Genomic DNA, 21,392 nt, shown 5'->3' with positions numbered 1-21,392 from the left:
AGTATCAGAAATATAACTATTTGAGTTCTTCTATTACAGAAACATTCAATTACCCAAAGTGTAGTCTAGACCTGGGAAATAAAGAATAAATATTGAAAATACAAAATGGGTGCATGGGAGATGGTTGAGTTGGCAAATATAAGGGCCTGTGTTAGGATCATACACATCTGTAATCCTAGTGGGCAAAGACCGGCAAATCTCCAGAGCTTGCTGACCACCAGCTTAACTAATAAGTAGGATTAGTTAAACCTGGTGTCTCTGGATTCAAGAAAGACCACATCTTCAACAATATGGTGGGTGAGGTAGAAAACAACAGAGGTCAATGACTACTTCCACATGAATGCTCTCCCACACAAAAATACAAACCAAAGAGAGAGGAAATGTGGTAGGAGTGGTGGGCAGCATTCCCAGTGCCTGGCCGCCCGCATGGTTAGCTTTACACCAGAAATAATTGCACGGAAACTGTATTCTTTTAAACACTGCCTGGCCCATTAGTTCTAGCCTCTTATTGGCTAATTCTCACATCTTGATTAACCCATTTCTAATAATCTGTGTAGCACCACGAAATGGTGGCTTACTGAAAAGGATCTGAACCTGAATCCATCTTGGAGAGGAGAGCTATGGCAACTGCCTGACTCGGCTTTCTTTCTCCCAGAATTCTACTCTGTCTACTCCACCCACGCAAGGGCTGGCCCATCAAAGGCCAAGCCGTCTCTTTATTAATTAACCAAATGAAAGCAATAGATAGATGACACTCCCGCATCAAGGAAAATCAAGGGAAAGTACACAGAGATATCTCTTTCCTCACAGAAGGACAACTCAACATCATTTTCTTTCTTAGACACACAGTTATAAACAGTGTGGCTATCTACTTTCCCAAACTACAGTAGACAATCAGAAATGACGGTACGACTTAGGCCTGCCTAAGATGGAAGCGAGTACCACTGAGAGCATGATAACGTAGTCCCACGCCCCAGCCAGGGACAGGAATGCAGTGTGAGAAATGGTAAAACCTACTGTCAGAAACTTCAGTCTGGAAAATGTGTCCCCATCAAGCACACACTGGCCCTGTGTTGCTACACAAGATAAATGCTATGGCTGTTCATTTTCTCATAACTTCAGAAAAACTTGGGTTCACATTTTTGTTTCTGACCGATGAAGCTTAACTAAGATTCCTACAGCAATGCTTCCAGAATGTTACTGAGTTATTGTTACTGAGTAGGCAGCTCTGTATATGTTGTGTTCCACAGTATTTACTCGTTCATATGGTGATGGGCATCCACCCATGCATCTGTAGCCCTGGGTCACTCTTTAAAGGCATTTACTTGATGACCCTCAACAGCTTAAAGACTTGTATTTCCCAGGCTTTGTTCTAAATTCGAATCTAATGATCCTGTTATTTCTATTATATCTTCTAAAAGTTGCAATTGCCAGAATATAAAAGTATGGAAGTGATTTAAATTGGGTGTAAACAAATTGATTCCTCATAAATGGAAAGAGATTCTTGATTGAATTCACAGCAACAAGGCATGTGGCTGGGTGCCAGAAATGCCAACGTGGCATTTCAATATTTGCTTGACTACAGTTGAGTGTTTGGCATTGTTCAGATACAATATTTGAGTAATCTAAATGTACATAAATACATACACATAGCAAATATGAACAATCTTTCTACTGAAAAGACTGGTCATCTAGATTAAAAGAACATACACACTTTGTGGAATTGACTCTAGTGGAAGGGAAGACTAGTGTCGCAGCACCAGCTGGTACCTTTCTTTCCAATGGCCTCTCAGGGACTCTGGGATTTTCATAATCAAAAAGCATACTATTTGGAATAGTTTTTGTCATTTAATCAACAATATTTCATGATTAATGCATCATGCTTTGCACATAAAGCATGGTACAATAAATCCTGCTTTTCAATGCATCTTAAACTGAGCTAAACCATCTAAGTTTTCCAATTGCTTGCCTCTTAGATGTTTGTGATTTTTATGTCATTCAATCATATGGCTTTTACAATTAACACAAAATGCTTTACATATACAAGTATGATTCTGCTTTTCAAAACTTCTTCAATTGGTTTCCTATCAGAGTACATATAAAGTTACCAAATCATGCTAAGATCATAAGAAAAAGCGCTATCTATTCCACTAACTATCTAACACAACACAACATAGATGAGATGAACTCAGTTATAACATTGCATAACTGAATATCTCTCAAGAATCCTTCGATTTCTTCTATCTGGATGCATGAATATGTAATGCTTTGGCTTTTATTTTTAAAGCAAAATAACAGATTTGTAAGAGTTGTTATTTCTGCTATCAAACGCCACTGTATAATCAAGACAACCTTGCTCTGGAGAAACCCTGCAGAGTTCCTTCTACACAGATTATCTCACACTCACAGATAAAGCTACTTTCACACGGTCTTCCTTATTTATTAATGACCTTGGTATAAAACTAGGAACAGTATAAAACTCTGGGTAAAAACCAATGAAGTGGGAGGTTGAAATGCTGCCTTGTCTTGTGGAAAATACTCCGCATTGCAGGACTTGTGTGATGTATATACACCACCAATAGCCACTTGTAAATGAGATAGAAGGCTATATTCATTTTCCAGCTGGACATAAAGCCTTTAAGTGGTAAAGCACTCCTCCACTGCTCACATGTCAGCTTTTTCCTCTAAATAGCTAGACAACCATCGACCAAAACCACCAACTTTTCTACCTCAAACCAGTTGAATGTCCAGACAGCCCTGACCTAGACACGAGTGAAGGGGAGACTCACAATACCTGCTATATCCTGTCCTTCTACTCTTGGGGTCAGTCAAAGGAAAGGAGAAATAAACTTCTTTTTCCAAGAATGCTTTAGTGGTGGCCTTTATGCCAACCCACAGCTCCTTACACAAGGAGTGGTTTTCTCCTGGCCTGGTCACTCACACCACTACCAGTGCTTTCTGAAGCTCCCAGTCGATACCATCTACATATGTGAGTAAAGGCCTCAACAGCTGATGTTTTCAAAGCCATGGTAAATTTGATCTGCAACCAGATTGGAAACCAGAACAATGAATCTGGTATCCAGAATTACAGCACTGGGGAGGTAGACCAGGAAGCAGGAATATCACTAAGCCCAGGCTAGCCTGGGCCATGAAGAAAAGCTTGCTTTAATTTTGTCCCTCCCCCAAACTGGAAGGACTGGTAGTATCCAGATGCATTTGTTCCTGTGTAGGAAGAGGGGACATGATCTCTCATTCTGTCACTAGAGAATCTCTAAACCACCAACACAAGGAGGATCAAGAAACTCTCAAGAGTTGGGCATGTAACTCTGCCATCTCTACCAATGAAGCCAAAGTTTCTCTAAAGCAACCTGACTTTTTCCAATTGCAGGATTCTTTGTGTGTCCTGGTGGGTAGGGTGATGTAGGAGAATACAGTTATTATCCTTTGAGATGTACTCAAAAGCAATGGAGCAGAGAACCCCTGCTTGGTCAGACAACACGCAGGCCTCCAGAAGTTCAGGTAAGTCACCTGCCAGTGGGCTTCCTCAACTCTCTCCATGTCCCACTCAACCCTATCCCCAATCTGTCCACCGTTCCTCTTGATATGGACCAGCCCTTAACTTGGGCAGAGACCCCTTGCTTAACCAGAGGCCACTCTTGCTAGAAGACAAAAGAGGAAACAGAAACCAAGGAACAAAACACCAATGCAACAAAGACAAACTCAGAAATCCGCACCAAGACTTATAATCACCACAAACACAGATGACTACATAATAGTGTAAAGGACACAACCAACAACAGCCAAGGCAATATGTCACTACCAGAGGCCAACCATTCTACTACAGCAAGCCGTGAATCTTCCAACACCATTGAAACACAAGAAAAGACCTTAAAACCATTTTTTATGAGAATGATAGAGGTCCTTAAAATGGGAATGAATAAATCCCTTAAAGAAATTGACAAAAAGACAATTTAGAAAGCCAGGGAAGGGGCTGGAGAGATGGCTCAGAGGTTAAGAGCACTGGCTGTTCTTCCAGAGGTCCTGAGTTCAATTCCCAGCAACCACATGGTGGCTCACAACCATCTGTACTGAGATCTGGCACCCTCCTCTGGCCTGCGGGCATACATCGAGGCAGAATGTTGTATACATAATAAATAAATAAATAAATAAATAAATAAATAAATAAATCTTTAAAAAAAAAAGAAAGCCAGGGAAACACACACACATATGTACACACACATACACACACACAATGGAGGAAATGAATAAATTCCTTTTAAAAAGCCAAGAAAGTCAAGAAAACAAATTAACAGTTGAAGGAAACAAATAAAACTGTTCAAGACATGAAAAAGGAAATAGAAGCAGTAAAGAAAACACAAACTGAGGGAATCCTAGAAATGAATCTAGGTAACTGAACAAAAACTATAGAGTCAAACTTCACAAACAGAATACAAAAAATAAAGTGAAAATATCAAGCATTGAAAATACAATAAAAGAAATCAATATATCAGTCAAATAACACATTAAATCTAGAAAATTCCTGACACAAAACATTGAGGAAATCTGGGACACCATGAAAAGACCAAATGTAAGAATACTAGAAATAGAAGAAGGAGAAAAATACCAGTTCAGAAAACCTTTTCAACAATTCATGGAAGAAAAATTTTCTAACCTAAAATGAACATGCCAACAAAGGTAAAAGAAACATACAAAACACCAATATATCAGACAAGAAAAGAAAGTGTTCACACCAAATAGTAATCAAAATGCTAAACATACAGAACAAAGAAAGAATATTAAAAACTGCAAGGGAAAATGACCAAGTAACATATAAAAGCAGACCTATTAAAATTATACCTGACTTATCAATGGAGATTCTAAAAGTCAGAAGGGTCTCAATAAATGTACTGCAGTCTCTAAGAACTACAGATGCCAGCCCAGCCTACTATATAGACAAATGTTTAACCACCATAGAAGGAAAAAAAACAAGAAAGCTGCGATAAAGTCAAATTTAAATAATATCTATTTACAAATCCAACCCTACAGAAGGTACTAAAAAAAAAAAATCTCCAATCCAAGGAGGTTAGGAACACTGCTGAAAATAAAGGAAATAAATAATCTTCAGCAAAACCAAAAGGGAAACACACACAGAGACACATCATAACCAGAATCAATATATCACCAACAATAAAATAACAAGAATTACAGTTATAGATCAATGATATCTCTCAATATCAATGGACTCAATTCCCCACTAGAAAGACACAGATAAGTTGAATGGATGCAAAAACAGGATCCATCCTTCTTCTGTATCCAAGAAACATACATCAACATCAAAGATATGCATTATCTCAGAGTAAAGGGTTAGAAGAAAGTTTTCCGAACAAACGGACCTAAGAAGCAAGCTGGTATAGCCATTATAATATCTTACAAAATAGACTTCAAACCTAAACTAATCAAAAGAGACATGGAAGGACTCCTCATACCCATCAAAGGAAAAAATCCTCCCAAATGATCTTTCAATTCTTGATATCTGTGACCCCAGTGAAAGGGATCCACACACTTTTCTAAAATATTACTAAATCTTAAGTCATACACTGGTCCTCACACATTGATAGTGGTAGATTCAATATCCAACTGTCACTAATGGAAAGGACATCCAGGCATAAACTAAAAGACATTATAAGTCAGATGGACCTAATAAATATCTACAAAACATTTTGCCCAAACTCACTTTCTTCAAAGTTGACCACATACTCAGTCAAAATGAAACTCTCAACAAACACAAAAAAATTGAGTTTCCCACATCCTATCAGACCATCACAGATTAAAGATGGATTTCAACAACAACAGAAAGTTATGGGAACTGAACATCTACTGAATAAAATTGAGTCAAGATAGAAATAAAGAAAGAAACTAAGAACTTTCTAGAATTTACTAAAAATAAATATATAACATACCCAAATATAAGTCACAATGAAAGCAGTGCCAAGAGGAAGGTTCATAGCACTAAGTGACTACATAAAAAACTTGGAGAGACTTCATACTAGCAACCTAATAGCACACCTGAAATCTCTAAAACAAAAAGAAGTAAGCACATACAAGAGGAATAAATGGTAGAAAATAATCAAACAGAGAGATGCTACTATAAATAAATTAGAAACAAAGAACAATACAGAAAATTAATGAAATGAAGTGTTGGTTCTTTGAGAAAAATTAACAAGATAGACAAAATATTTTCAAACTAAGTGATGAAGAGAGAATATCCAAATTAACAAAATCAGAAACAAGAAGGGGTACATAAAAACGAACACCAAGGAAATCAGGAGAATCATATGGGCATACTTTAGAAACCTGTTCTAATCAAATAAACAATATAAATAGACCTGTAACCCCCTAAGGAAATAGAAGTGGTCATTAATAGTCCCCTTAAAGAAGAACTAATGCCAGTATTTCTCAAATTATACCACAAAATATAACAGAAGGAACATGGCACAATTCATTTAATGAGGCCAGAGTTACCCTAATACCCCAAACTGCACAAAATTTTAACAAAATTTCAGACCAGTTTCCCTTACGAACGTAGATTCAAAATACTCAATAAAATACTAGAAAACTAAATACAAGACACATCACACCATGATCAACTAGGCTTCAATCCAGAGATGCAAGGATGGTCCAACATATGAAAATTAGTTAATGTAATCTACCATATTAAGAAACTGGCAGAAAAAAAACTACATAATCTCATTATATGCCAAAAAAGCCTTTGACAAAATTCAACATTCCTTCATGATAAAAGTCTTGGAGAGATCAGGGATACAAGGGATATATCTAACCAAAAAAAAAAAAAATGGCAATGTATGGCAAGTTGATAGCCAACATCAAACTAAATAAAGAGAAATTCAAAGCAATTCCACTAAAATCAAGGACAAAACAAGGCTGGCTGTCCACTCTCTTCATATCTATTCAATATAGTACTCAAAGTTCTAGCTAGGGCAATAAAACAACTGTAGGAAATAATGGGGATATAACTTATAAAGGAAGGAGACAAAGTATTGATATTTGCAGATGATAAAATGGTATATGTAAGTGACTCCAAAAATTCTCCCAGAGAACTCCTAAAACTGATTAAGAATTTCACCAAAGTGGCTGGATACAAGATTAACTTGATATAAGATTAACTCAAAACAATCAGTAGCTTTCCTATATGTAAATGGCAAAAAGATTGAGAAAGAAATCAGGAAACAACACCCTTCATAATAGCAGCAAATAATATAAAATATCTTGAGGTTACTCTAACCAGACAAGTGAAAGATATGTATTAAAAAAAAAAAACTTCAAGAATTTGAAGAAGATATCAGAAGATGAAAAGATCTCCATGCTCATGAATTGGTAGGATTAATTAGTGAAAATGGTCATCCTACCAAAAACAATCTACAGAGTCAACATAATCACCACCAAAATCCCAAAACAATTCTTTCTTTTAATTTATTTATTATGTGTATAGTGTTCTGGAGACCAGATCTCATTATAGATGGTTGTGAGCCATCGTGTGGTTGCTGGGAACTGAACTCAGGACCTCCGGAACAGCAGTCAGTTCTCTTAACCTCTGAGCCATCTCTCCAGCCCCCCAAAACAATTCTTAACAGACCTTAAAAAAGCAATAGTCAACTTCATATATAAAAAAAAAACAAGACAGTTAACCAATCCTGAACAATAAATGAGCTTCAGAAGGCATCACCATTCCTGATTTCAAGTTGGACTACAGATCTGTAGCAATTAAAAAAAAAAAACACAAATTATTGGCATAAAAACAGACATGTCAATCAATGGAATCAAATTAAAGACTCAGACATAAATCTACACCCCTATGGACACTTATTTTTGGTGGGATCAACTAAGCAGGACTCATGGGAGTGACCAGAAACTGATGTGGCAATTGCAGAGCCTTTGGGTATCTACTCTAAGACCTCTGTGTATATATATTATGGTCATTGGCTTGGTAATTTAGGGGGACTCCTAACAGTGGATGTGGGGGTGTCTCTGGGACTTTTTCTCTGCGAGATTGCCTTGCCCAGCCTTGATGTGAGAGTTTGTGCCTAGTGTTGTTGTATCTTGTTCTGCTGTGTTCAGCTGATGCCTGCTCTTTTCTCAGGAGAAACTCTGGGGGTTGGGGGTGGGTAGAGGGGAACTGTGAGAGAACTGAGAGGAGAGGAGGAGGTAAGGGAGGCTTTGGTCAGGATGTACTGTATGTGAGAAGATGAAAAAATGAAAGCAGGAAGGAAGAAAAGAAGTAAGAGAGGGAGAAAAGAAGGAAAGGAGGGAGGGAGGAAGGGAGGGAGGGAAAGAAATGGAATCAAAAGAAAGAAAGTGATCATTTATGTGACCCTATTGCTTTTAGAAAAAAGAACACAATACAAAAGGGCTACTATTTGTTTTATATTTTTCTACTCTTTTTGTGATAACCAACAATGTGTGCATCTGGAATTAAAATCAAGACTTTTAATTAACTATTTGTTTACTGATAATGGTGAGTGGGCAAACTGCCTCTATCTGAGATCAACAGAAAAGAGATATTGCTTTAAAAAAAAGCCTGAGTCGTCAAAGGTATTCATGACCTGAGCTAGAGTACTGTTGAAAAGCAAAGTTCATCCAGCTTCATCTTCAAGCAGGAGTTGTGAAAGGAGACACCTGAACCTCCTAAGAAACTGGTCAGATTTCAACAAAATCAGGTAATAAAACCCACATTCTCGATGCTTGGCGTCTAGTTTGTAAAGGTTTCTAGGTATAAATAGCTATTTATGGTTTCTTTAATTTCAGACCTCTAGTACAAAAAGCAACTTTAACAAATTAGCAAATGCCTTCATGTTGAAATACAGTAAATGTTGAATCTACTTCAGTTTCAAAGTAGAAACTTTCAGTTTCAGAGTGGGAACTCTCAGCCCTCTATAAATTAAGACAAAAAGGAAACTTATAAGGAAATACATCCACATGCAAAGATTCGGGTTAGTTTTGAAGATAGGTGCCTTTGTGTGCTGAATTTGCTTTTTGCAAACAGCTATAAGAAATGATTCTAAGAATGTTGAAGTTTCAAGAGAGAAAATATATCTAAAATTTACTTGAGCATTCTACTTGGGGATTATATCAACTGTGTCATCTACTAAGAAAGCAGCAGATGAAGTTCAAGAACTCCAAAGTTTATAACTGAAAGCATGAGAGGGTTTAAAGATGCTGGAGACATAGTCAGCTGAGATGCTTCCAGGGAGAGCTCATCCATGCGCACGAGTGTGGCTATGAGAATGCAGAAAGTGGGACCATCCTCCTTGTGGAGGACAACGCCCTGCAGGCACACAGTTTACCTGTCAGCTGCCACAGTTCAAACCACTTGCTTTCACCCACTTCTTGTTCATGCAAAAATATGCGAGAGCTTAATCCACAGCACTCATATTTCATGCCAACCCCAAACAGAGTGGCTCTGGAAACGACTCAGTCAATCTGCAATTCAGGATTAACTTCCTGGCTGGTTCTTATCTGTTCATACACCAATGATCGCAACAAATTATGTGTGAATTTAAAAGTAGAGGAAAGTAAGTTTTACCATCCATATCAAAAATTAATTTGTAATGGCAAAATAAATACAAGCTACCAATGCCCAAGTTTACAGGTTGATGACCTGGAAATATCTCATTGTGCCACTTTATTTTCCAATTAATTACAGAAATAAAAATGCAATGCAAATGTGCTTGAATCCCACTGTGGTGAGGGCATCAACTCTTAGCAGAAGAGCCATTACTTAAGAATGAAAATACTTAGACACAAGAATTGAACTGGATATGAAATTCTTCAATAATGTACTCACTGCAATAGATATTTACTTAAATTATTATACTGTTATATTTTTAAAATCATTTGTTAGGCCCTATAAATTTACCTGAAGCCGGGTAAGGATGAGTCATGTAGGATATCATCTTTATCAGCATTTGACAAAAATCAACATCTTTTCACAGAAAGGAAGTCAACGGATTAGAGAAGAGATGCACCTCATCACAGTAAAGGCCAACAGTCCAACTCGCTGGCTCACACCATCCTCAGCACAGTAAAGGCCAAAAGTCCAACCCGCTGGCTCACACCATCCTCAGCAGCACAAGCGTAAACGTTTTCCTCCAAGATGCCCACTCTCATGGCTGTATTTATCACAGGATCAAATGCTTGCCAAGACATAAATAAGAGACATCCTAATTGGAAAAGAAGAAGTGAGGCTTCCTGTATTTGCTGATAACATGAATTTTTATATAGAAATTTCTAAAAATCTCTATATAAAATCTAAGTTTCAATATAAAATCTGAGTTTCTAAAAACTCAGTAATCATATTAGGTGGCCTTGAAGGGCATAAACCCAGTGTCCTCAAATAAGTAACATTTCTATTAACTACTAGCAGCTATTCAACAAAGAAGTTAAGGGGGAGGAGAAATTCCATTTACACTAGAAAAAACAATAACAAATAGTGAAAAGATCTATATGGATTTAAAGAAAGAGGATCTGGTAAGATGGTTAACACTTGCAGTGCATGCTTAAGGACCTTAGTTCTAATTACAAGCCACCACGGAAATAGCCAAGCATAGCCAGCCCAGCTCTAGGGAGCAAAAGTGGAGGACAGAAACAGGTGGTCACCAGCCTGGCTCCAGGTTCAAGAAGAGACCCTTCTCAGGGAAATAACGAGAGAGATACTCTTCATGTCCTTCCTCCAAACTCCATATATGAGCACATACATGCACACATCACAAACATATACCTCACACATATACACAAGTAAGCACGCAAAGGGGTGAACCAGAGGTCATTCTATCATCAGGAATTGGAAGAATTAATACTGTAAAACCACTATGAGTTATCGAAAGAGTCAACGCAATCGTTACCAAAATCCCAACATCATTTTTCAAAGAAACAGTCAAAAATTTTTAAATTAAAATAAATATATAAATGACCCTGAATACCCGAAACAATTAAACAAAAAGAACAAATTTTAAAATATATTATAAAGAGATTATAATAGAAAACCGCATAGCAGAATAAAAACTTTTATATGACACACTGACCAATGGAACAAGATAGAAAACTCCAAGAATAGACACGCATATTTGATGAACTGATTTCTTTTTTCAGAACTGAGGGCCAAATTCAGAACCTTGTACTTGCCACACAAACATTCTGCCACAGAGTCAGAAGAGACAAAGGAGTAAGCATAGCAGGATGAGTACAGGGACCAACAAGGTATTATGTATCTCTAAATAACTAAAAAGGCAAACTTCATACATCCCAACATAATCACTATTGGCAAGCTGGGTAATGGACACGCTAATTAGATTGATTTAACCATGCCATGTTGTATATACGAGATCAACCCACCACTTTTTACCCAATAAAATATGTACAATATTATTTTCAGATGAAAATAATAGTACAGTCTTAAGCATAACAAAAGCAAACTGTAGTTCTTTATTTAAAGAACCATTTTGTAAGCCAATCACTTGTCCCTCAGTTTTTTTTTTATTTAAGAAAAGATTCCTTAAAATAGTGCCCAGTTACTTCTCATCTCATTAAAAAGTCATCAAGGAATGGAAAAGCCATTGTTGACCTTCCCTTTAACCCATTGTGGCCCCTGAAAAAAACGTATCATGACCCAACTCATGAAAGCAGCAACCAAACTGCCTTTCTAAATGACTCTGGGCTCTTATGGAGAACTGTGGGGCCAAATGGCCAGCATCTATCCTGGCGCCACGACGGAGCCCGGCATCCCCCAGTCTCCTCTCAATGTGAACAAGGAAGCAATCTGCAGCTTTGCACTTTGCCGCCCTCTCCCCTTTCACTCAGAAGAGCACGGCACACACTGGAAGGCAAGCTTCCAGCCCTAGAGAGAAGGATTAGGATGAAATGGAATCCAACAGGCAAATCCCCGGGTACAATATTGAGAATTTACCCTTTTGGGTCATTGCTAACACCAGCTGCCGCCTCCACCCCGGCTTGGAGCCCGCTGCCCACGGACTCTAGAGCAGTTTTCAAATAAAATGATAAATCTCAGATATCTTAAGTAGAAAACGGACAGTTGATAAAATTCAATCATGTTCACTCCAACCCAACCATAGATAACACAAAAGAACTGTGGGAGGAACCGGCTTTTTTTTTCTTTAAGAGATGATTTCTTTTTCAAGTTCAAAGTGATTTCAGAACCAAGATGCAGAAAATTAAGCCTCTTCCAAAGGTTTAAAAGCCCCAATATAATGTCGCCTCAGCAAATACAGTGGGTGTTCCGCTTTTGAGCCTCTAGACAGTACGCATTTTAAACAGGCACATTTAAATGACCCAGAAAGATGTCTCCTGCAGCGCAAGTACATCTTGTTCAGAATATGGCTGAGACTTTGGGGAAGAGGGTGATAGGTCTTGAGTATGGAAGGAATCATTTGCTGTATTTTAAATGTAAATAAAGGTCACAGATCGATGCCACCACTTCCAACCCAATGAAAAAAAATTTTTTAAAAAAAATTAAGACAAAGGTACATGTTTAGCAAAACCCCTATAGACTGTTTAGGGACATGAAATTTCTTTGTTGTTTTTAAATATTCATTTCTTCCTATATATAACTATTCACTGGATTTCAAAATCATCTGGAAGCCATGCCACAAGCGATTCCTGGTAGGAAATGGCAAACAGCTAGGAAAGCGTTCAAGGACAGAGTCAGTGAATCTATTTCTATTGAACACAGAATGCATTTCAACCTGGCAACTCAGCAGCCCCCAAGATAAACAGTTCACTTCTCCTCCCTAATCCTCACACCCAAGCTCCTTCATACTATATATATGAGTGGTGAAGGGAACACATGATTGATAATTATCCCAGGAAATAATTATTATCCCAGGTCTCCTCTCTACCCACCCTTAGCTAGTACTCCCCTTCCCAATACCTCTGGAGAGCACCTCTGAATTCCTAAGGTCTACTGAGTTGCCAAGGAAAGCAGTTCCCCAGCGTGTACTGACCCACCGTTCATGCCACTGTAGACATTCCGGTGATGGGATGCGGAGTCCTCTTGAGCTGGCCGTCGGAGAGTGCCCTCCCTGCTGCCCCCGCCGCTGCCTCCGCTGCCACCTACATGTTTGTGATCAGGACTGCCCCCATAATGTTGTTTGAGGTGCTCTGGGCTTGTTCCTCTGGCTCTGGGAAGGTGCTCCAGGCTCCCTCCAAGGGCATGTTTCTGGAGATGCTCGGGGCTCCCTCCACTGTGCCTGGCATGTTCGGGGCTGCCGCCTGGTCTGTGTTTCTGGAAATGTTCAGGGCTTCCGCTCAGCACATGCTTGGGCAGCATTTCCGGGCTGCTCCCTGGATGTGGGTGCCTCTGCTGCTCTGGGCTGCCTTTGCACAAGGGCTTGTGGTGCTCAGGGCTAGGTCCTTTCAATGCTTTGGGGTGATCTGGGGTCCCGGAAGCCCTGGGTTTTTGTAGATGTTCAGGGCTAGTGCTCCTGTGTTTGATGTGCTCTGGGCTGCCCTCGCTCCGGGGCTTCTGTAGATGCTCAGGGCTGCCCCCACTGGCGTGCTGTTTGTGGTGGTCAGGACTGTCGGTGCTGCCAGTGCTGGAGGTGCTGCTGCCATCACCCACATCCCGTACATAGGGTGCAGCAGAGGCCACCAGTTGGCACAGGCTGGCCTGGCTGTCGATGGAGCAGCGGCTGCCCGCACACCCCGTGCCCTTCTCCTCGTCCAGCAGCACACAGAGCTCTTTAAGCTCCATGTTCTCCTTCACCACCTCCTCCTGCTTCACCTCCAGCTCCTTCAGCTTCTGCAGGTATAACGCCACTTCCTTGTGCATCACTCCAGCTGTGTAGCGACCCAGTCTCTGCCACTCCCGGGACACCCTTTTGCCTTTCTGCCGGTCATCATCCAGGAAGCAGCACAGGTCCCTCAATTCCTGGTTGTCCTCCTGGAGTTTCTGGTTAATATCCTGAAAAGAGAGACGGGAGCTCAATGCAGACAGACGGAAGAGGTGGCATCGAGCCTAAACCGCCACTAGGAAAAGTCCCAGGCCTGGAGAATCCTTGCAAACGTCTAGCTCTAAAAATATTTACATCATGATTCATAAAAGTAGCAAGATCACAGTTATGAACTAGCAATAAAAATAATTTTATGGTTAGGTTCACCACAACTTAAGGAACTGTATTAAACAATCACAGCATTGGGAGGGTTGAGAACCACTGCATATCAGGTGAGAGACTCCCCAGAAAGGTGAAAAAGTGTAGATATCCACAAAGTTAAACTATAGGTACTGGTTATGGTCCCTAGGAGATACTCTGTTATTCAGTTTCTTATCTCAGTGTTTAGGAGATAATTAATAATTATGAGCCTTTTACAGAAGAACCTGGGCCTCAGGACACTTCATTACATCATCATAACCGCTAATCAACAAGAAATTAGTGCGGTGCACCCCAGAGACAAAGAAGGTGACGTGGTGGCTCACACAGGTAATCCAGTAACCTGGGAGGCAGAAGCGGGAGCCTCCATAGCACTTCAAGGCTAATCTAGGCAACACAGTTGAGTTTCAGGCCAGTGAGAGAGAAACGAAAGAAAAGAATGTTGTTCTTGCCTTGTGGCTGTGGAGAGGCTGTGGGGCAGCATTACTTTTAAAAGCTGGTTTGAAGTTTTCAGACTCAACAGGGGTTAGAGCTGTCCCATTCCCTCAGACCCCAGGGAGAAGCACAGTGCCCCCTAGTGGCAACTCAAGTCCATTGTATCCACCCTTACTGGCCATACCCAATGGGATTCACCATTACTCAACCAGAGCTGCTACTATTCTAGTACTCCTTCCTCCTCAGATTGCCCCCTCAGCAAATGCCACCTCCACCTGTCACTCTTTATAAAAAAAATGGGGGAGTCATCCCCGTATCTCCCCCCTCACCTCCACTTCTGAGCCAAACAAATACTTGAAATTTGGACCTTCAAAACTTAAACTTCTTATTTATTCCCATTGCCCTTAGGATACAGGGTCCCTCAAATCTCACAGAGCTTCAAATGTTCTGTTTCTGTGCACTTCTCCAGCACGAATAGCGAGTTATTCATTTATTCACAAAGAGTTAGTAGTCACAGTTTATGTGCTAGGAACTAGTGCAAACGTTAGGAATGTGTCCATGAACACTCAAGAGGCCCTAGATCTAAAATCCTAAAGCTTTCACTCTGGTAAAAGGGTATCAAACACCGGCAGTAACATGTATAAAAAGTGCTGTGGGGAAGCCCTTCCCCCTGTCTTCATCCCCTGCCTTCCTCTCCATCCTCTGACTTCCCTCACTAACCCCAATACGGGCATTCCTTACCAGACTGTCTTCAAAAATTCCTTCTGCATGTTGAGCCCCTCTGGAAACACCTCAGGTACCTCCCTTTGTCAGGAAAAATTAATAAATCCTTTTTCTACATGATTATGTGCATGCATTCTAAATAGAAGATATCTCCTTGTTCATAGTACGAGCTTATACAAGATGAGAGGTTTCTCTGAGAAGTATCCCCAGCACCATACCATCACCCATGATGGAATGCTGCTCCTACCCAGTGCTTCAAGGGTTTAGCATATTTGAGCATTTACTACAGTACCTTCATCTCCTTTCTCATGTACAGTTCTGGCAATGTGAAAACCAGCTGCCTGATGTTAATGTCTGTGCAACACATTTATCATGCTTTGCTGCATGGACGCACGGACATGTACTATGGATACAATATCTAGTTATGGACTCTAGGCCTACGGTCCAGACAAGCTACAGCTGAGAAATGCTTCCATCCTGTTTTCAGACAGCTCCTGGGTTGTACGGTAGGAAGAGGGTAAGTTATCACTTGATATTGATGCTTTAGAGGAAATCAGAAGCTTAGGGTACTCCAGGAAAATGATACTAAACAAAATCAATCTGGATGAGCTTCAGAAATTAACATTTAGCTCCATCAAGGTGCTTGAGATGAAGTTCAAGGTGTATTGTTCTTTGTCTGTATGGATTTCCGCCTGGGAAAGCCTGGATGTGTCTCTGCTGTGGCTGTTCCTGACTTCCTAGAACTATAATGCACAGACCTGCTGTTATTATAGGCTTTTCCTTAAGAAGTAAGAGGACACTTTGCAACATTCCAGAGTAGGTGGTCCAGCAGCATGGGCCCATTCACCACACCCATAGCTCCTGCTTCCTAGTCCTGTTCTTGAGAATGTATCTTCACTGGTGATCTATCTTCTTCACCTATGATGGACAGACAAGCAACCATCCCGAAATGATAAACTTGTGAGCTAGCTTCTTCAAATTTGGCACATCAAAAGAAAGACTTCCTAAAAATAAATAAATAAATGACCACACACACACACACACACACACACACACACACACACACTAAATGTTCTTATAACATCTCCATAAGTCACAAGATATAACTCTAAGTGCCTAAAGTATCCTTTTAAAAGTACTCAAGATTTCAATTTACTAGAAGCTGTACCTATGGTATAAGAAGAATTGTTTCTATGTGGTTCTTTATGTTCTCTGCAGACATGGGGGGTTAGAGAGTACAGTGATCTGAATGAGAACGCCCCCTCCCCCAGACTCAGCTATCTGAACAAGTCTCCAGTTGATGCTGTTTTCTGAGAGATGTTTAGAAGGTACGACTTGCTGCAGGAAGTGTGTCACAGGAAGTCAAAAGGCCTTTCTCCACTGCCTGTTGTCTCTATTATCTGCTTTGGGTTAGCAGTTGCAGATGAGAGCTCTCAGCTTCCTGTTCCTGACATCATGCCATTTGCTGTCATGATGGACTTTTATCTCCCCGGAATCATCGGCCCAAATAAACCCTTTCTTCTATAAATTGCCTTGACCAGGGTGTTTCATCCTAGCAACCAAGCAAGGGGTGAAATTAATATAATAAGGGCAGCAAAGCCGCAGCTACTCAACCCCTCCAGAGCATCTGTACCTGGACCAGGCTTGGCAGTACAAACAGTTGGGTTTTAGTTCCTCAAAACATCAGCACTCTAACCAGACTGCCTTTCACCATCTCTTCTGGGTCCACACACTTGACACCGAGAACATCCACCAAGCCCTTCCTGAACATTACACTCTGGGTGACCTTGAGAAAGCATTCACAACCCACAGGCCTCCGTGTGTGTGTGTGTGTGTGTGTGTGTGTGTGTGTGTGTGTGTGTAATATTTAACCTTTATAAAACCTCATATGGCATCACAATCCCCATTGAACAGATTGGAAGAGTAAGGCTGAGAGGCCAACAGTTTCCCAAGGTGAATAAATTGTACAATGACACTGCCCCCTAGTCACTTCGAAATATTTAGATTTGATTTGTAAAGTCAGGTCACAAGGGTTGTCATCCCAATCACCCAATGTTCACAGTTTTCAAGAGTGCCAGGCTCTTAGAGGATCCCCAAATGGAATCACTTTTTCCAGTTAAGACAAAAAATAAGAAAATATACCTATCATTCATTCAATCACACACATTCATGCCTATATAAGGAATCCAAGGAGGTTCTAATCCCAGGTGATGAACAGAAGGGACAACACTGGCCTCAAGGAAACTTCAGCCCACTGTGCACTCTGGGTGGACCAAAGACCTGGGATCTACCATGTTTACCACAAGAAGAGAGAAGAATCTGCAACAGAAAGTGAGTGGTCTCCTGAGTGAGTGTGTGCTGTTAACATGGCCGTGGCCATGTCAAGGATCCCAATAACACAGGCCCATGGGAGGGGCAAAGCCTTCCTCAGGTGAGGCTCAAAAGGATGGCCTTCCTCATGTTCAAATATGGATGCTGACAGTGTGCACAGAAATGTTGACTGTAGCTTCCTTCCTTCACCAGGGGTTCACAGCCTGAAGTCAGCTACTATATAGAGTCTACTCCTACAAAGATTAGCCAAAACTTCCTTCTTGTTCAGCTACATATAATAACCTCACCTCCTTCTTTACCTATAAGCAATAGCTCTGCCTCCTTGTTCAGCTGTCTATACTAAGCACCCTGAGCAGGAAGAGTACCATGGTTCCACAACTCTATCAGCATGAGTACCTCCCACCAGATCCAGACTTTCTGTGTGTCTGCGTGTTATCATTTCTTCATTCCCTTCCCACCCCTAGCCAGGGTTCTGGAATCAAAGCCACAAAAGAACATCAAGGTGACCAACCGCCGTTGCGTCAAAATTGATAAGGAGGTAGCCTACAAAACCTTGTAATATTGGGTCATGAATCCAGACCTCGAAGTTTTCTATTTGGGGCAAAATTGCTTTATCTGACCCAATAGCTATTCCTCTAAATGAGGCTACTGGAGGGATTGACCAGTTAGTCTGGGTTCGTACTCCTCCTCCCCTCTCTCCTAGAGCTGCACACAGAGTACACAACCTAAAAGAACTTCCAAGGATTTCTTCAGTTATTAACATTAGTTCTTCATTGAGTGAAACCTTTAGGAAGTTAGTGAAAAACTCTTCCAATTCACATTGTGTTTCAAACCATGAAAGAAGACTAAACGGCAGCACAGCAAACAAACCCTATTGCCCAGCCTTGCCTAGGAACCCCCACCCTAGAGGCACACAGTTTTACACGTCCGCTTTCTCCTGATGACAGTAACTACCATATTTTGCAATCAGTTTCAGCATCAAACCTCCCCCTACAGTTTTGTGTCTTATTTTCACAACACCCCTAGGAAGTAGATCTTATCATTAATATTTTATTAATCAACTAAACAAGGATCTGAGAAATTAATTATACAAGGTTGCCTCCCTGGTACATGAGGATCCTTAATTCAAACTTACTTCCAAGACCATATTCCTTCTATTCTATCCTTCCTCTCATTTCCCCTTGGAATCTCTATTAGTAATGCATTAAATGGAGAAAAATTTTGACTATGGGAATATTCCTATCTGCACCATTCTGTAGTGTGACACTGGGTTTGGACCTGAGGGAATCATCTCCATTGGGGCTCATATATAGGTGAGCCTGGAGCATCTGGCCCTTCTCATTCCTCAGTATCTCAGAATCCCAGAGCTGGACCGCTGGGGCAATTAAGGAACTAGTGAGAGAGGAGAGAGAATGGAACAGTTTGTGCCTGGAGGGAATTTGGTCCCTGGGGTACCTACATTGATTTCGTTTGTGTCTGACTTCCTATAAACAAAAGCAGAACAATGAGAGGAAGGAATACCAGGAGGCACCAGGCAAGCTGTGAGCAGAGGAAGTTTGCAGTGCACAGCGGCAGGGCGGTTCCCCGCAGGTCTGCGGCAGCCTGGCTGACACATTAGAGCTCTCCAAAGAGGAAAAAAAAAGTTCGTTGGTTTGGGGTAGACCTGGCTCAAAAACAAAGCATCACTTGCCGGCGCCTTCTACAGCAGCCCCCACCCACGCTTAATAAATTCAATGTGAAATCCGGAGTGACTAGTGCAGGGAAGTGAAGCAACTCCAGGTGACGCCAGCCTTAGCAGGCGAAGGAAATTACCGGATCTAGCTAAGACTTGAAGGCAGAAATAACTCTCACCTACACCAACACCGGGTTACATTCACATTGGACTCCTCGGGTAGAACCCGACGCTTCTCTCCTGTTCCCAGCAATGATGCCCTTTCTTTGCCCTCTGTTCACCAGAAAGCTAGTGGCGCCAGAGCCGCTACACTGGAGACCTAAAGACGCCCTGAGGTGGCAAGCTCGCTAGTCATCTCCCGCGGGAGACTGTAACCTAATTCCTGAAGCATCGACTTTCTAGGCTCACCGTGCTCACCGTGTCCCTCGCTGACTTCTGGCATCCTTGGTTCTTGCTTCCCTAGTCTCAGAAGAGTCAGAGAGAAAGCCGAATGCCGGTAAGTGTAAGGCAGAAGGGAAGCAAAAGCCTCCAAAGTTTGAAAAACTTTCTTAAGGGCTGGAGATGGGGACACGGGGTGCTACAGGGAGAAAGGGGAAGCTCACCTGTTGACCAAGGGACGAAACTTTGACTGCCCCCCCCCCCAGCCCGTCCCACTTCCAGATCTCTGTCCCGCCCAGCCCGGCCTTCTCCCCAAGCCCACTGCTCACCTTGAGCCCTCGGATCTCGCCGAGATGGAGCTGTAGGCGGCGGTTGACCTCGCGAATGAGGTTGCTGTGGTCCAGCATCGCGCTCACCTTCTCGGCCTCGGCGCGCCTCAGGCTGCGGATCAGCTCCTCCTTGCTCCACTGCAGCAGCTCTTCATCTGTCACTTTGGACAGATCCTCCACGCCCGGGGCTGGCGACACACCGGCTGGAACCGAGGGACAACTTTCCGCCGCCGGCGCCGCGCCTCCAGCCGCCTTCGACATGGTATCCGCGCGGCGGCAGGTGCGAGTGGGTGGAAGAGGCGAAGCGACTGGCGAAGACGCGGGCGCGGCTGAGCGGCCTCCGCCCACACCCCTGTGCGCTCCGAGAGTCAGCGGCACCGCCCGGGGACCGCTGCGTGGGGACCGAGGGGATCGCGCTGCGCGGCCATCCTACCTCACCATCCGCGCGCACACACCTGCCGAGTCCCGGGGCCCGACAGCCAGCCGCGGGTGGCTGCAGTGGTTCATCCCAACTCCGCTCAAGTCCATGGTGAAGGGCGCTCGGGAACCGAAGCGGGCGGGGACATCCAGAGGGCACTGCCTCAATCCCCTGGCCTCTCCGCCCAGATAGAGACAGTCGCCTCCCACCCCCCAAGATCTGTCAAACACACGCACACGCCCTTCTCTTCCCCTGGCTCTGCCCGAGGCTCCGCTGCTCTCCTAACAGCCCGGGAGAGCTTCACTGCCCTTTCCCGAAGGCTCGGCGCCGGCGCTGCCAGCTGGCTGTAGTCTGCCCGCCGCTGATCCTAAACTGTTCTGAGAAGCCTTGGGTTTTCAGAGCCTAGTGGAAGAGGGGGGAGGGTTGGGGAGCTGCTAAGGGAGGAGGCTGGCGCCCCGGGCGCCCGCATCCCGCTGCGCCTCCTGCTAGGGCTAGACTTGGCTGACACTTCAGCTGCTTCAAGAGACCCTAAGCAGTCGGTGCTCTGGACCAGGGATGGCTGGGGGCGCGGCTCCCAGAGCGCAGGGGTGAGGGTGGGGCTGGAGTCTAAAGCAGGTGCGAAGCAGGAGTCGCCAGTGTCTTTTGAGGCTCGAGCGCGCCACCAAGTGACTGAAGGCGGTCCTCTCCCCTCCATCTCTGCAAGCTAGACTTGTTACCAGGCCGGGGAGACAGCCTGCTGACCAAAATGAGAGACAGTACTTGGAAGAACTGGAGATGCAGAGAATGCAAGAGCAAGACCTTTGAAATAACTAGCTAGATATAGTTCGGGGGTCTGAAGAAGAGAGAAAAAGCCTGTACCGGAGGTCACAAAACCCTGAAACTCAGAAAAGCAAGGGAAAGGGATGTTGAACCCAGCTCTTTGGGAA

The 21,392-nt window shown here is 42.5% G+C and overlaps 1 protein-coding gene across 6 annotated transcripts in view; it reads right to left on the bottom strand.

Moving 5' to 3' along the window:
- Nucleotides 1-21,191, bottom strand: part of Ccdc85a (coiled-coil domain containing 85A) — a 192,804-nt gene extending 171,613 nt beyond the window's left edge. For 2 of the 6 annotated variants that reach the window (XM_041669467.1, XM_041669469.1), the window contains exons 1-2: nucleotides 20,049-21,186; nucleotides 13,039-13,993 (exon numbers count right to left, since the gene is read on the bottom strand). In XM_041669467.1, the coding sequence (XP_041525401.1) occupies nucleotides 13,039-13,993; nucleotides 20,049-20,309 (1,216 nt within the window). In that variant the 5' untranslated portion in view covers nucleotides 20,310-21,186. Of the gene's footprint in view, nucleotides 1-13,038; nucleotides 13,994-20,048 lie in introns of all 6 variants that reach the window. The other 4 variants (XM_041669464.1, XM_041669466.1, XM_041669465.1 and 1 more) reach the window with 4 other exon arrangements.
- Between the last annotated feature and the right edge of the window lie 201 nt (nucleotides 21,192-21,392).

The sequence above is a fragment of the Microtus oregoni genome, unplaced genomic scaffold (genome assembly GCF_018167655.1).
Source record: "Microtus oregoni isolate MIOR12 unplaced genomic scaffold, Mior012 000019F_ref0000042, whole genome shotgun sequence".
NCBI lineage: Eukaryota > Metazoa > Chordata > Mammalia > Rodentia > Cricetidae > Microtus > Microtus oregoni.
This window is presented reverse-complemented; position numbering and strand designations above follow the sequence as displayed.